The sequence below is a fragment of the Micromys minutus genome (assembly GCF_963924665.1).
Source record: "Micromys minutus genome assembly, chromosome: 6".
Classification (NCBI taxonomy): domain Eukaryota; kingdom Metazoa; phylum Chordata; class Mammalia; order Rodentia; family Muridae; genus Micromys; species Micromys minutus.
In genome coordinates, this window is record NC_137975.1 from 11,155,984 (window position 1) to 11,172,230 (window position 16,247).

General features: G+C 47.2%; 1 protein-coding gene across 22 annotated transcripts in view; it reads left to right on the forward strand.

Annotated features, from left to right (window-relative positions):
- CLASP1 (cytoplasmic linker associated protein 1) overlaps positions 1–6,872 on the forward strand; it is a 211,566-nt gene extending 204,694 nt beyond the window's left edge. For all 22 annotated transcript variants that reach the window (XM_080917999.1, XM_080918017.1, XM_080918010.1 and 19 more), the window contains 2 exons: positions 1,087–1,203; positions 4,453–6,872. In XM_080917999.1, coding sequence (XP_080774125.1) covers positions 1,087–1,203; positions 4,453–4,539 — 204 coding nt within the window. In that variant the 3' untranslated portion in view covers positions 4,540–6,872. The remainder of the gene's footprint in view (positions 1–1,086; positions 1,204–4,452) is intronic.
- Positions 6,873–16,247: the final 9,375 nt, after the last annotated feature.

The following is a 16,247-nucleotide window of genomic DNA, read 5'->3' on the forward strand; positions in this document are numbered from 1 at the left end:
GAGGCCCCTTTTACCCTGGGACAGGATGGTGGTGGCCCATTCTTGCACACCTATTGCATCCTCTCAGCTTACTTGCTCCTGTGTGCATCTAACCCATAGCCCCGATCAGAAGGAATGAGTCCTCTGGCAGTGCAAACACGTGTTGTTAAGTGCTTCCACAAACGCTTGTGGCACCCAATGGACTCCCTGTACCAGGGAGCGAATGGAGGACACTTCGTGCACAATTTACCCTCCTGTGTCTGTACTTGCTGGAGCTCTCCTACACAAGAGCCAGTGAGCTGGACGGATTGGTGGGCAGGCCCTTCTGCTCCAGGTTGCTATGAGACATGGTAGGACCACGTCAAAGCTGCAGGCAACAGTGAGTGTCCTGTGCAGTGTCTCATAGAGAGGGGCGACCAGTGAAGACAGGGAGAGAAACTAGCTTCCCATTTCACGTGTGCTACTGTTTTCTACTTTCCAGCATTTGTTTGGGCTTCCTGTTAAAGACTAGCTTATCCCACACAAAGGGAAAGACAGGTCACACAGTTCCTAGGGCTATCTGTATAGTGTGTGTGTGTGTGTGTGTGTGTGTGTGTGTGTGTGTGTGTGTGTGTGTGTGTACATGTGCATGCTTGTTGCTCAGAAAGCAGCTTGGACCCCATTTTTCCCTTACACTTAGTGAGTCCTAGGCATTACTTCTAGGTTATCTCGTGGTAGTCCATGCCTTTGCCTGCTGATCCATCCCCCAAGCCTTCTCTTTCCTTTCAAGCATTTCTGTTCAGGCAGTTTGCTCCACCACCAGGAGGCATCTGGACGAGGCTCCCGAGGGATTTTTTCCTTCTCATTCCTCCCTCCTTTTGCCATCTGTAGTGGCAGCGCCTCTGACAAAGCAGCCCCCTGGCACCCATGCAGGACGTTCCTACAGCTGGTTACTTTTGACCCTCCGAGGGAAAAGCTCTCTGGATCTACTCGCAGATCTGAGATCTCTGCGGTTGTTACTGCCAAGTCCAGGGTTGCACTCCAAGGGCATCTGTGGAAGCGCTGAAACACGGCTGAGAGGCATAGCTTTGATCTGACTCCTCTCCGTGTTCCCCCTTGGCTCTCTAGGGTTACGACAACACCGAGAGCAGTGTACGGAAAGCCAGCGTGTTTTGCTTAGTAGCAATCTATTCCGTAATCGGAGAAGATCTGAAACCTCACCTCGCACAGCTCACGGGGAGCAAGGTATGTATAGTCTTACCTGCTGTTGCCTGCACCTGAGCTGCCAACTCATCGAGAGCCCTCGCTGGCAGCTCTTTCCACTGGGTGTGTTTAACTGTCTGACTTTGCAGAAGGCATTTCCCTAGGTGAAAATGGCTGGCTCTGCAGTAAAGATGCTGCTGATGACGCATTACAGACTATCTAACTAGCAGAAGCCAGGTTTCCCCCACCCTCACACCCCTCAGAATTACTGAAGAAATTGACCTCGGGGTGGGCAGGTGCCATCCTGAAGCCTGATAGCCTGGGCCCCTGCCTGGAACCTACATAAAGCCTAGAGAAGATCCAACCTCCATTCATTCTGTGGCATGCATGCACGCACGCACGTACACACACACACACACACACACACAAGTAATAAATTAAGATTGCCTCATTCTTGAACAGATTGCTGAATTGGAGTCAAGGGCCTTGTGAACATCTGCAGTAGGATGTCCATCGGGCCTGCTGCACCCCAGGCACTGTGCCGTACACTTGGCATGCTAGTGTATGGAGCAGGGACCCAGGGGCACGTAGCCCTGCTCTTTGAGAGGAATTTCCCAGTGAGTGTAATTAACACAGCTGGGGAGCACCATAGCCAGCACCTCCCTTCCTCATAACTTAGGCACCTCTGCGCCCAGCCCCAAGACAGGATTCCTGAGGAGCAAGAATGCTCGCTCCGTCCAGCCTTCTAGGGTGTACACCAACTACTATGCGTGTACTGCTCCCTGTCTGAGAAGAAGTGTGTAGGCCAGTGCTTCCTTTCTGTTCAGCTGCCACTTTGACAGCACTGGAATGCGTCATGGCTTCTTCCCCATCAACCCTGGGGGGCAACTTGCTTATAAAAGCTCACTTGTGTGACCTCAGAGGTTTGATAGCCAGCCGTCTAGATGTCAGTAGCTCTCCCCTCAACTGTAAGCTCATTATCCTAATGGCTCTACACATGGTCAGATGTCCCCAAAGACAACACTGTCCACAGTTGGAGAACCACTCACTGTCCAGAGGAGATACTCTGTGAAGACAGATGGAAAGACGCAACAGAAGCAAGCGAGGATACATTAGAATAGGGCGAGGGAGTGTTTATCATGCACAAAGCACTGTGTTACACACACACCACACCAACACTGCAGAAACTGACTGGGCTTGGTGGGTTTTGCCTGTAACCCCAGTTCTTGGGAGGTGAGAACAGAAGGAGCACAAGTTAAAGATCGGCTTCAGCCATAGGGAGTTAAATGCTAGCCTAAGTTATATGAGATGAGGGAGGGAGGGGCGGATGGACGGGCGGGTGGATGGATGGATGGATGGATGGATGGGTGGGTGGGTGGGTGGGTGGGTAGATGGGCGAGCAAGTGAGTGGATGGCTAAGTGGGTGTGTGGATGGATGAGTGAATAGAATTAAAAGCAAGCCTGAGTTACATGAGATTTTTTAAATTGATAGTTGGATATATGGATTGATGGATGGATTGATTGATTGATTGGCCTTACCTGACTCAGTCTTTATGTTCTCCCACTTCTCTCCTGCCAAGAATGACTAGATACTTTCTTGGTTTTTGCTTTTAAAGGCAGGACTTTTTTCTATGTAACACTGTCTGTCCTAAAACTCACTCTGTAGACCACAGTGACCTTAAACTCCGATCCCACTGCCTGTTCCTCCCAGGTGTTGGGATTAAATGTGTGCAACACTACACCTAGTGTCAGTTGCTTTCTTAACTGTTAATGAAAAAAAGGGTGTTAATAGTCACACGGCGTCTATGAACCAAGAGCTGTCCTCTCTCCTTTAGCCTCCACGGGGATTCAGAGATGGCTTGGCTACTCTGAGCACCATCAAGGCCCTGTTTATAGAGGGGTTGGACTTACACATGAACTAATAGCTCTTTCTGACATGTTTTACATGTGCCTCTTCCCTTGTGTACGTTAGATTCTTGCTCTGTTAATTGTGCCTTGGTTCTCACAATTTTTAATTTCAAGGAATAAATTTGCCTTTTTGTTGTTTCCTGGGACCTTTGGGATCTCTTTCCAGAAACCATGTCTACGTCCACTGTCATGAAACTCTTGTTGAGTGTTCGTGTGGGAGTTTTGGATTTTAAACTCTTAGATCTTAGATTCAGACTTGTGGTTCGTGTGGGTTGTTTTTATTCTTCCCATCCTTCCGGTCCCAGCTGTGCTTGCACCCCAGCAGTGTTGCTTCTGCCCCACAGTCACGCCATAAATGTACCCCCATGTCAGCCCAGGAACCACACATGAGAGAAGACAGTTAATCTTTCCGAGACTAAATTCCCTTAATATGATTATCTCCAGTTGCACCCATTTTCCTGCAAATGACACAACTTTGTTATGCTTTATGGCTGAAAAAAAAAATCCATTGTGTACGTGAGCCACATTGTTTTCATGGTTCCTCTGCTGCCAGACACCCAGCTGGCTCCTCTTGGGTGAAATTTTCGCCTATGGTGTTAGACAAGGTTAAACTTCATTCTGTTGCAGATAGCTGTCTGTCTGCCTGCCAGCATCAGTGGCTGTACGGATAATCCCCTTTCCCTCACAGTCATGACACAGTTGTCAAAAGCCCTGAGCATAGATTTCCTTTGTGTTTGTTTGTAGGTTTTGCTGGGGAGTGTGGTGTGTGTGTGTGTGTGTGTGTGTGTGTGTGTGTGTGTGTGTGTGTGTGTAATGCGTGTGACTTGGCATATTTGTGGAAATCATAGGACATGTTCAGTTGGTTTTTTCCTTCTATCATATGGGTCCGATAAGCTTAACATTTATTTATCTATTTATTTATCTATCTATCTACCTACCTACCTATCTATCTATCTATCTATCTATTTATTTATTTAGCTTTTGCCTTTTTGTAGTGCTGGGGAAAATCAAAGCCAAGGCTGTGTGGCGTCAACCACGATAACCTCGGTGTGGCTGGCCTCAGTAGATGTCTGTAGGAGGGAACCTGGGGGAAGGAGCAGCTGCTGGAGGTCGTCTGGGTCTTTGTCCCTGTGCCATGCTGGCTCTGCCCCTATGTGCCTTCGTCAGCAGACCCTGCAGCCCATCCTTCATGGCACCTGAAGTTCTCACTGTGACCCTGACCTCATTGCCTAGTCAACAGCACACCATTAGTGTTTGCTAGATGAACCCCAGCCAGAGCCTCTGGGTACCAACTGGTTTCTGACGCTCAGTGGATTGTTAGCCTCTCTTCTGCTTCTTGCTGATTTCCCCTTCTTCGCTCATCCTGTCTTCTTCCCTCTGCAGATGAAGCTGCTGAACTTATATATAAAGAGGGCCCAGACCACCAACAGCAACAGCAGCTCCTCCTCTGATGTGTCCACACACAGCTAGTGGCCGTGCCAGTCTGTGCAGAACACACGTTGGTGGCGCCTCTGAGAAGCTCCATCAGCTGCCCAGTCCATCCAAGGAGGCCGCACATAATTTATTACAATCAGTATTTTGGTCCCTTCCAGCTTTCGTGTAGAATCTTGCTGGTATTGAATGTAACGGAAGCAAGGCCTGTTCTGCAGTCTCCCTAGCGACGGGAGGACTGAGAAATGAAGAGCCATACCTACACGTGTCTCGCACCACCTGCTGACATCACCAAACCATGGAGGGCACGGTTCTTAGAAACCAGAGCTCTCTAGCCAGTGCTTGGTACACAGTAGCATATTTTTCCAGTCATAAAGACTTGGGGGAGGCTTGGGGTATTGCTGTGTGTTCCCTATGCTTATGTTCTTAGTGTGGTCAGATGGGACAAGACCCCTCCTGTTTTTCGTCTGACACAGAGAAAGGTTGTGTGTGTTTAGGTTGTATCTTAGAGACTCTGTCAAAGTGGAACTGCAGTCTGGGCAAGAAAAGGACACAACTGGAGCTGGCCTCTTGGCCAGCATGAGGAGGCTTCTCGTGCAGAGGGAGCCAACTTCCCTGCCGCCTTTGGGAACAGAATCAGTAATGCCACCAAAGTTTTCATGGTTGCATTAAAGAAAAGGTGACTATAAAACACCAGGATGGGAACCAGACTCATATGTGTCCAGGGAAGCACTGGCTGAACCTCTTGAAGCAACTAAGGTGGACTCTGGCTAAATAGATTTAAATAAAATTCTTAAGCCAAATGACAGTTCTTAATGCAATCATGCAAACTTTCCTAGGCTGGCCTTGGATTTAGTATCCTCCTGCCTCAGCCTCCCCAGTGCTGGGGTCATAGGTATGGGCTCATGCCCAGCAGAGGCTTATCTGGGGTGTGAATTCCTGCAAAGCATGTGCTCTTCTGTTGCAGAGGTTGGGCCAGTTCTCCCTCCAGCACTCCTCCAAATGATAGGGTCAGGCATGGTGGCTCATGCCTTCAATTCCAGCACTCAACAGGCAGAGGCAGGCAGATCTCTGAATCCAAGGACAGCCAGGGCTGCCTAGTGAGACTCTGTCTGGAAAAACAATCAAAACAAAAGATAGGAAGGTTGGGAAAGACCCATGGAAAATAGACACTGAAAATGAAGGTCCTGTGTGTGTGTGTGTGTGTGTGTGTGTGTGTGTGTGTGTGTGTGTGTTGAGTGGCTCACACATCTAACTGTCCCACTGCTGCTGTTCAGAGTACTCAGGGGTGCATTTTAAGGGATTTGCTATTATTGACTGACTTGGGCTCAGAACACAGCAGGACCAGACCTTTCTTTCAGTTAAAAAAAACAAAAAATTCTGTTTGTCAAGAGTTCATTAGTGAGAATCCTCACTCTCCACTAGGTTCCCTGAATGTTGTAGACACGTGCAGCCTGGCCAAGTCACTTAGGTGAGCTCCCATGCCTCATGCGGTTAGAAAGGCCCTGCTCTGGCGTTCTCTGCCTCACTATAACTGGACAGTTCCAGAACATTGCCTGATGTCCTCACAGTACACACAAAGGGCTAGCCCTGAATGTCATGTGCTCTTCTTCAGTCTGAGTAGAGAGTACAGTCATGTCTGTCTCTTGGGCTCCATCTGAAGACTGCTACCCGAAATGCTGAGGAGACTCGCATGCCGCCACCACCTCATGGAGGGCGACTGCGCCCACTGCCGCTCTCTGAACCCTGACAGCTACAGCTGCCTTGCCTCCACCTTCCCAAAGGACTCTGCTGAAAGCACCTAGACCCTGAAGGACTCTTCACAGCACCCAAGACTGTGTTTGCCTCCCCATCTATCTGTCTATCCAGGGCCTTGAGACCCCCTACCCTGGGGGACCACTCGTCTGACATCCTGCTTCCTGGCAAGCTGCCCCTCCCTCTGCTGGACAAGCTCTCCAGGTGCGCTCTGTGCCGTGCGGACCTGGTGCCCACAGATGGCCTGGGCTCGCCTTATCTCTGGCTCACTACTAGCTTCTCAACACCTGTGCAGGTGATTCCCACGTCTTCTGTTCCTTTCTCTGCCACCCTTAGGGAAACTCACACTTTAAAAGACAGCAAATTAGAACTTTATAGACCCCCAACCAGGACACTGCTAACAAGGTTCAGAAGAGAGAAATGCTCTGAAAACAATCAGCCACCAAGATACTTCACACGCATGGTCCCTGCGCCCCCAGATTGGGTGTTGTTTGTTTTGGGTTTTTTTGGGGGGCTTTTTCATGTTACATCCATATCTGTATTTATATCTTATTCGTTTCACCTCCCAAGTGTATCATGGCAAATGTACAGATTTTTTTCGTTGTTGTTAATAATGTGCTAGGATTTGCTAAAGAAAATTAAAAAAAAAAAAGAAAAAAGAAAAGGGTTTTTCCTAGAATATGAGACAAGGCAGTTTTGTGTGTATGGTGCTTTGAGAACCCTCAGCTGCCCTGCAGGGTCTTGTCAAATGGTCAGTGTCCTGCTGTCTTTACAAGACACTGAGAAAGCATGCCTTTTTGTGTTATTAAAAAGGGTCAAGCCTGAACCTAGGATATCTGGCTCTTGCAGCAAGAATGTCTTACTACAGATCTACAGATAATAGAGCTGCTGTCCTCTTCCAGTTCCAGATGGGGAAACTGAGGCACAGGAAAGACCCCAGCTAGAGAGTAAGAGATGGAGCCAGGGCCAGCCCTAAGCTTTTTCCTACCAGCCTAGCACCTTCCCTCACTTCATTAAGCCATTTACCTTCCCTGTAGTTACTGTGGTATTTGGGTCCCTGTGTACATACATCATACATACATACATACACACACACACACACACACACACACACACACACACACACCAGGAGAAGCTCCATTGCCTTTGAGCAATGGTGAGCCTGAGGAGAGATTCCTAGCAAGTGCCTCGGTGATGCTAAGGCCGCTGGTCTTATTTCTCAGAGAACCTTCATGAGCATTCTAATACTCAGAATCTAGAATGCCACTGGGCCTCAAGAAACAGTCTGAGAAACACTTTGTGTGGTGTAATAGGTAACTATGGCAACAACTAAAAACACTAATGGTCCTAAATAACTAGGACCATTGAATATGAAATAGAATAAGCTGAGGAGATAGTTCTGCTGGCATCACCAAGTTTAATGCCCAGAAGCCGTGTAAAGGGTCAGCAATGGTGGCATCCCCCTGAAACTCCAGCACTGGGAAGGCAAGCACTGGAGGATCTCTGGGGCTTACTGGTCACCCAGTCTCACCCAGTGCATTTGCTCCAGACCAATGAGAAGCCCTGTCACAAAAAGGTGAGTATCATTCCTGAAGAACGCCACCTTAGGTTATCTTCTGGCCTTCAAGTACATGTGCACATGCATGGGTAATACACCCATGTACCAGCACATACATGCATATATACACAAAAACTTTTTAAGTGAAATAGGTACCATGTTAGAGGGAGCCCAGGCACGTTGAGCACAAAGCTCTCTGTTCAGGAATGGTCTTCCTCAGCCCAAACCTCCCTGACCTCTCTGATTCCTCCAGTATTTATTAACTCACACTTAAGAGGCTCCTAACCAGAGCGGACAAAGGTCATGTGAATGGGCACCTAACCCTGGATTACATATAGTCACTGAAATGCATCCACTCCATGTCCTCCTCATACATGGGTCCCGCTGCTAGGCCACAGTCCCAGAAGTGGGCTCAGGCTCTTCCTGGGTGTCCTAGAAGCAGTCAGAAGATGTCCCTGGATGCCCCAGCCTCCTCCAGGTCTGAGTTCCAGGGGGTTCAGTCAGAAAGGTTTGGAGTGAAGCAAGAAGGCAGCTGGTTCAGGCTCTGAGCCTCTTCAACCTCCTCAAAGAGCACAGAGAGCACCTGAGGCATGTCTGATGTGGCATCACATACCTGGTCAGTGTCTGTTGATCTGCCATTCCCTGGCTAAGTCCTGGATGCCTCAGGCTGCAGTATCAGTAATGGGTGTCCACTCTCTGTCAGGCTCTGTTCCAGCTACCTGCAATCAGCCTGAGGTAAGAGCTCTGATTACTCCTACTTTATAGACTGGAGGCAGGCACGGCGACTAGCTTACTTGGGGTCACATCGCTAGTGAAAAACAGAGCTGGGATTCAAATGCAGGAAGGCAGGCCAGTGAGTAAGGGTTGCTGCTGCCAAGCTTAATGTCATGACCTGAGTTCCCTGGAACCCACAAGTGGGAGAAGAGAGCCAACTCCTGCTCATTGTCCTCTGGCCTCCACATGTGTACACTACAGCACACACTGACTTAGGGTTTTACTGCTGTGAAGAGACACCATGACCAAGGCAACTCTCTAAGGACAACATGTAATTGATGATGGCTTATAGGTTCGGAGGTTCAGTCCATTATCATCAAGGCAGGAACATGGCAGCATCCAGACAGGCATGGTGCAGGAGGAACTGAGAGTTCTGCATCCTCATCTGAAAGCTGCTAGCAGAATACTCACTTCCAGGCAGCTAGGACTAAGGTATTAAAGCCCACATCCAAAGTGACACACTCCAACAAGGCCACACCTCCTAATTGTGCCACTCCCTGGCCCAAGCATATACAAGCCATTGAATTACACTCTCTGGCCCCCATAAGCCTGTTCAAACATAGGAGTCTATAGGGGCCATACCTAAACATAGCATAATGCAAAATACATTTAATCGAACTTCCAGAGTCCCCATAGTCTATAGCAGTATCAACAGTGTTAAAAGTTCAAGGTCTTTTCTGAGATCCATCCAATCACTAAACTGTAATTCCCAAACTCCCCAGCTAGGCAAACTCCAAACTCTGTATCTCCATGTCTGATGTCAAAGTAGTTTTTAGATCTTTAACTCCTTTTTTTGTCTCTGATGACTGCAACAGACTTCTTTCTCCTGGACTGTTTCCACTCCCTATTAGCTGCTTCCTCAGCAGATAGCCCATGGCTCTCTAGCATCATGAACATCTTGGGGTCTCCAAGGCAACTTCAGTGTTACAGCTTCTTGTCCCACACACATGATCTCCTGGGCTCCTCCAAAGACTGGCTTCACTTCTCCAGCTCTGTCCTCTGTAGCACTCTAAGCTCAGGTTGATCCATTCCATTTGCGGTGGCTGCTATTGGTGATCAATCACCCCATGGTACTGGCATCTTCAATACACTGGGGTCTTCCTGTGCAACTAGGCTTTACCAATAACCTCTCATAGGCTCTTATTATGGTGCCAAGCCTCAAATCCTTTACATGACCCCTCCGGTCCTGAGCGGTCATCTACAACTGAAGCTGCACCTTCACCAGTGGCCTTCATGGCCTCTTACAGTGCCAAGCCTCAGCTGCTCTTCATGACCCCTTCATGCCTTTAAAACAGGTACTACCTGGGTGACTCTTATACATTACCAAAAGCAGCTCCAGCATGAGGTATAACCTTGGCTATCTCTGGAACACAGCTTCTTTGTGCTCTCAGAAAACACTTCCCAGAAGATTTCACCTCAGTGATGCTGGTCTCTTCTTAATCACCACTAACTTCTTAGCTCCAGCTGACCAGCATCAACTGTCCCTCCTCCTCTTGACTATAAAGCCAGAGACACATGGCTGAAGCTGCTGAGTTCTGCTGCTTGCAGGAGCTGGAACATGGCCCCCTTGCTCTATTACATTACCTCTAGCTTCTTTTCCCACTCCTTTAATGTCTAAACTTGGCTGTCCTGAATCCCGCTCTGTAGATTGATCTTGAACTCAGAGATTTGCATGCCTGTCTTCTGGGATTAAAGGCATGTACCACCATGCCTGGATTTAAGCTCTTCTTCACCTAGAATTTGCTTTGTCTCAGGCTGGCCTTGAACTCAGATATTTGCTTGACTATCTCTGGGTATTAAAAGTGTGTATCAATTTGCTTGTATCTAAATTTAGCTAGTAGGATCTTGCCCCAAGGCACCCACTCCCTTAATTCAATTCAATATCCTTAAACACCGGATCCAGCTCCATTTCACTTCCTGGTGCCCCTTTAATACTCAAACTACATTTCTATATTTTTCTTTCTAAGCTTGCTATGCTTATTCAAAATGCTCTTCATGGGAACAAAGTCTATGATCTGCGTTTCTGAGACTTCCTCCATCAATGCAATTAATCTGAGTCTCTTCACCTTAGCCTCAGGCAGACTCTTCGGACAAGTGCAAAAAGCAGCCATGTTCTTCACCAAAATACTACAAAAACCAGTATCTAGACCACATACTGAAGTTCTTCTCCACTGACACCTCTTAGGCCAGGTCTGCACAGTTCAACTCACAGCAACAAGGCCTTCCATATGTCTACTAGGATGACTCATTAAGCCCCATTTAAAGCATCCTACTGCTTTCCAAATCCAAAGTCCCAAAATTCACATTCTTTCAAATAAAAGCATGGTCAAGCTTATCATAGCAGCACCCCACTTCTGGTACCAACTTCTGCCTTGGGGTATTACTACTGTGAATAGACATCATGATCAAGACAACTTTCATAAGGAAAACATTTAATTGGGGCTGGCTGACAGGTTCAGAGGTTCAGTCCATTATCATCAAGGCAGAAGCATGGCAGTGTCCAGGCAGGAGGAGCTGAGAATTCTACATGAGAAAGAAGTCTATGAGAACAAAATCTCTGTTTGTTGTGAGGGTGTGAGTATATATGGATGAAGGCTATAAGTCAACTTCTGGTGTCATTCCTTGGGATATCTTCTACCTTGTTTTCCTTAGTTTTTGAAACAGGGTCTCTTATTGGTCTGGATTCTACCAATATGTTAGGCTTGCCAGACAGCAAGCTCCAGGATCTGACTGTCTCCACCTCCCCAGTTACAAACACAGGTACCATACCTGGCTTTAAAAAAAAAAAAGTAATTATTTGTAACTTTCTGTGTGTAGATGAGTGCATATGAGTAAAGGTACCCAGAAGAAGGCGTTGTTAGAGGCTGAAGTTGCCAGACCTTGGTGCTGGGAACTGAACTCAGTTCTCTGTAAGAGCAGGATATACTCTTAACCATTGAGCTGTCTCTCCAGGCCCTGGCTTTTAAAACTTGATTTCTGAGGCTCAAGTTCAGATTCTTATACATACTCAGTGAGCACTTTACCAGTTGTGCTATCTCCCAGCCTAATTTTCAGCAGAAAACAAACTAAGGCAGTCCTGAACTTAGCGACGCTTTGGCCTTTTACCCCCCTCAGCTCCTGTTTCTAACCAGTCTCTTTCTCTCCCACACAGTTTTGCTTCCTAAGAAAGGCCAAGGGGAAACTGTCCCATTTTGCAAGCTGTTACTAGTTACAGAGCCTGTTCCAGCCAAGTCTGAGGTAGAAGAATGAGGACCCAAGAAAGACCCACTGAAACTGAACTCGCCAGCTCTTAGAAGTACACAACGCAGAGGGGAGAGTCTGAGAAAGAGTCAGCTAAACCTAAACTTAAACTATACTCCTGCCCCACTGCCTAACTTGGTTGTTATGTTTTCGTTTTTGTTTCTTTCAGACATTTTCTCTGGGTAACCCGGAATGGAACTCTCTTTGTAGAACAGACTACCCTCAAACTCACAGATATCTGGGGATATAACTTGGACAAGTGCTCTATCACTGAGAAACTACACCCTCAGTCAAAGTATATGTAAAAGGGGCCTGTGAAGATGAGTCCTGATTCCCAGAACCCACATGAAGCAGCTCACAAATTGTAACTTCAGCCCAGAGTATCTGACACCCACCCACACATGCACATACCCACACAATTAAAATAAAACACAGCTTTGTCCTCTCCTTCTGTGGTGCTGGGGATTAAATTAGGGCTTTATGTGTTCTAAGCAAGTATCTATCACTGAGTTGCAGCCTGGCCCTCAGTCAGCGAACTCTCTAAAAGTTAGGCAGTGCCTTTAATACCATCACTGAGAAGCAGAGGCAGGCAGATCTCTGAATTCAACGCCAGCCTGGTCTACAGAGTAAGTTCTAGGGTAGCAAGAGCTTCACAGAAAACCCTGCCCTGAAAAACCAAATTTAAAGGGGAAGGGGTGGATATTTAAGGCTTCAAGGGGTAAGATTATTCTGAATTTTATTAATTAATTAATCTGTGTGTGTGTGTGTGTGTGTGTGTGTGTGTGTGTGTGTGTAACGTTGGATGTACATACTATGGGATATTTGTAGAGGTTGGAGGACAATTTACTAAAGTTGGTTCTTCTGCCATGAGAGTCCCCATAGTCAAACCCAGGTCATTGGAGCTGATAGCAAGTAACTTACCTGCTGAGCCATCTTATAAGCCCTGATGATTCTGTTTTAAGACACCAAAGAACAGGACCATGAAATACAAGTCTACCTTATGAGGAAACCTAGAGGGACCTAATAACAAGATCTGTCACTTGTCATATTCTATATACAAGTTTTCTCTAAGGTGGATAGTTAAGGTCAAATTTTGAAGATGTAAAAGCAGGTTGAAGTGGCTCCTACCCATAGTCTTGGTGCTTTGGAGGCTGGGGCAGGAGGATCTCCAGCTCAAGGACAGCCTAAGCTATACAACAAGACCTTCATTAAAAAGAAAGAGGAGCTAGAGAGATGTCTCAACAGTGCGTGCTGCTCATGCATAGAATCCAAGGCTGGTTCCCAGACCCACATCTGGTGGCCCACAAACCATCTGTACCTCCACCGCCAGGGGTTCTGACACTGTCTTCTGGCCTTTGTTGGCTCCTACATGAACATTTGTGTACTGTCATGATTTAAATATGCTTAGCCCAGGGAGTAGCACTATTTGGAGATGTGGCCTTGTTGGAGTAGATATGTCACTGTGGGCGTGGGAGTGGACCCTCATCCTGGTTGCTTGGAAGCCAGTATTCTGCTAGCAGCCTTCATAAGAAGATGTAGAACTCTCAGCTCCTCCTGCACCATTCCTGCCTGGATGCTGCCATGTTCCTGCCTTTATGGACTGAACCTCTGAACCTGTAAGCCAGCCCCAATTAAATGTTGTCCTTATAAGGGTTGCCTTGGTAAATGATGCCTTTCATGGCAGTAAAACCCTAAGACACGCTCATACATTCACCTAGACACACACAGCAGTAATGATGATGACACTAATCTTTTTTAAAAAAGAAAGTAAAATACAAAGTAAAACTCAAGTTGGTGGTTATGTCTTTCAGATTTTCCCTGCACAAGAGCAAACCAACAGCTATGAGGGGTGCCTTGAGCTATTTCCTGCCCTGACTTCTGCTGAAGCCCTGGCCAATTTGTGTGCAGAGCCTCTGACTCCTGCAGAGTAGGGTCAGGTCCAGGGCCCAGGGCAGAGCCAAGAGCAGCTTCACCCCTGAGCAGCAGTCTATATGCTGCATTCAGGCTAAGATTTCCTACCTTGGTGGCCTCATCACAATCCCAAATTTGTATTTCAGGGTGTGACTTTGCTTTTTAAAGCACTGTGCCCTGAAGACATGCCTTGTGGGTACAGCCGAGAGAATGTGGAGAGACTCCAGCTGTGGGCAGTGATCCACGCAGCCAAGGGACCTTGTTCACCTTCCGTGGAGTTCCTCCGTAACTCCAACCACCAATAACATGGAGGTCAAATTTTCCTTACAGGAAATGCAGTTTTAGGTCCTCCTCCCCCTTTTAAATCTAAGTGACTATTGCTGATAACCCCCCCCCCACACACACACACACACCAAAGATCAGGATTTTCAGCTGGGGTTGTAGCTCTGTGGTAGAGAGCTTGCTTAGCAGGGGTCAGAACCTGAGCTCCATTTTCAGCACCAGTGGGAATTCCTTCCTGGGAAAACATACCTTGAACAGACACTTTATAAGGTCCTAAAGACAAACCAAATACAAGGCCAGCAAAAGTCACCCTGGGGAACCAATGCATCTACCAGGCTTCCTTGCATAAGTGTGGGCGTCCCCAGTGCAGTCCACCAGAAAGTCCTTACCCAGTGTAAATGATGGCTTCCCCACAGGACCACACATGGACTCAGGTCAGAAACCTTCCCAGCCTACAGACTCTAACACTTCTGAAGACTTCCAGGCCAATCAGGGAAAACCTGTACACCTATAGCTGGGAGGAATGACGCAATCTCGCAAGGAGTCCCCACCTCAACCCTTTTTAAAATGGCAGGTAAATAAGTCCTCAAGCCTGATTAGGATGAGCTCTTGGGAGTGGGCACAGTAAAAGATGGCCGACTTTATTTTGCTGAGCCACCCTTGCTATTGAGTAACACTCCACAGAAAAATTAAACAATGTAGAGAAAGGATAAGAAACAAACAAACAAGGGGTCTTCTCTGGGAATCTCAAACTACCTGGAGCAGAAAGAACTTCATCCCCTACAGAATTTCTAGAAAAAGAAGGAGGGTCCAGCCTGGATGCCAGTGAGCTTCCCTTTGCAAAGAGTGGAAATGTAGCCTTTTAAAATGTATTATTTTCATTTATTCTTTTAATATTTATTTATTTTATTTATATGAGTACACTGTCTCTGTCCTCAGACACACCAGAACAGGACATCAGATCCCATTACAGATGATTGTGAGCCACCATGTGGTTGCTGGGAATTGAACTCAGGACCCATGGAAGAGCAGTCAGTGCTCTTAACCACTGAGCCATCTCTCCAGCTCCCATTTTCATTTATTTTTAAATTCAGATTGAGGGCTGGGGATCTGGCTCAGTTGATAGTGATTGCCCAATACTCACAAAGCCCTAAACTCAGTCCCAGCACCGCACAAATCCAACATGGTATACACACCTGTTGTAATCCCAGCACTCCAGAGGTAGAAACAGGAGGATGGAAAGGCCAAGGTTGTTGTCAGCCCCATAATGAACTTAAGGCCAACCTAAGCTACATGAAACCCCATAAAATTGACTCTAAGAAATGGGGGCAACCTCCTACCCCACACCAACCCCACACAATTTGTGGAGTCAGCAGATCTAACTGAGTCTCAGTCCCCCCCCACCCCCACACACACACATTTCCTGTCTCCACAGTTTAGACAGCTGGTACAACTTGGTTGGTAGGCTGTTTCATGATATGCTTGGTGTTGCCTGTTAGTTGGTGAAATCTCCTTGAAGGACTAAGGGCATCCTGGGTCATAAGGAGGAAAGACAGTATCATTGACTTCAGATTAAACAACAGTGCAGCACTCGGTGAGGATGGTCATGCAATGCTCCTTTGGAGATTCTCCTGCCTCCGTTTACTGAATGCTGGGATTACATGTGTTAGGAGTCTATCCTGTATTTTACCTTAAAAAAAGATTTATTTGTAGACTATTGTTTATCAGTTGATAGTTTCATGCCTGTATACAGTGTATGTGGCACGTCTATCCACCCCCAACTCCCTTCCACTCCCCAAGTACCCACAACACATCCCCTCCCTCTTCACGTCTCTCCTCTTCCTTTATTCAGTCAGTTACCCACTGAGTCCTGTTAGCACTGTCTGCTGGAATGTTGATTGGTCTCTACTGGATCTAGTGTAGTTACGGCTGCTGTGAGCAGTGTCCTGTCCTGACGACAGCATTCCATGGCAGCATTCCTCCCATCCTTTCCACCTCCTCCTCTTCCATAATGTTCTCGGAGGCTAGAAGAGGATGTTGATACAGATGTCTCATTCGGGGCTGAACTCTTAACTGTCAATTTGTTCTTATCATTTTGGCCAATTATGAGTCTCTGTATTAACTACTGCTCATTGTTAATCCCATCCCCTCGTGGGTTTTTTCATTTTGGAGGAGGAGGTGGGAGGGTGGGGTGGTGGTGGGAGTGGTGGTGGTGGAGGTGGTGGTA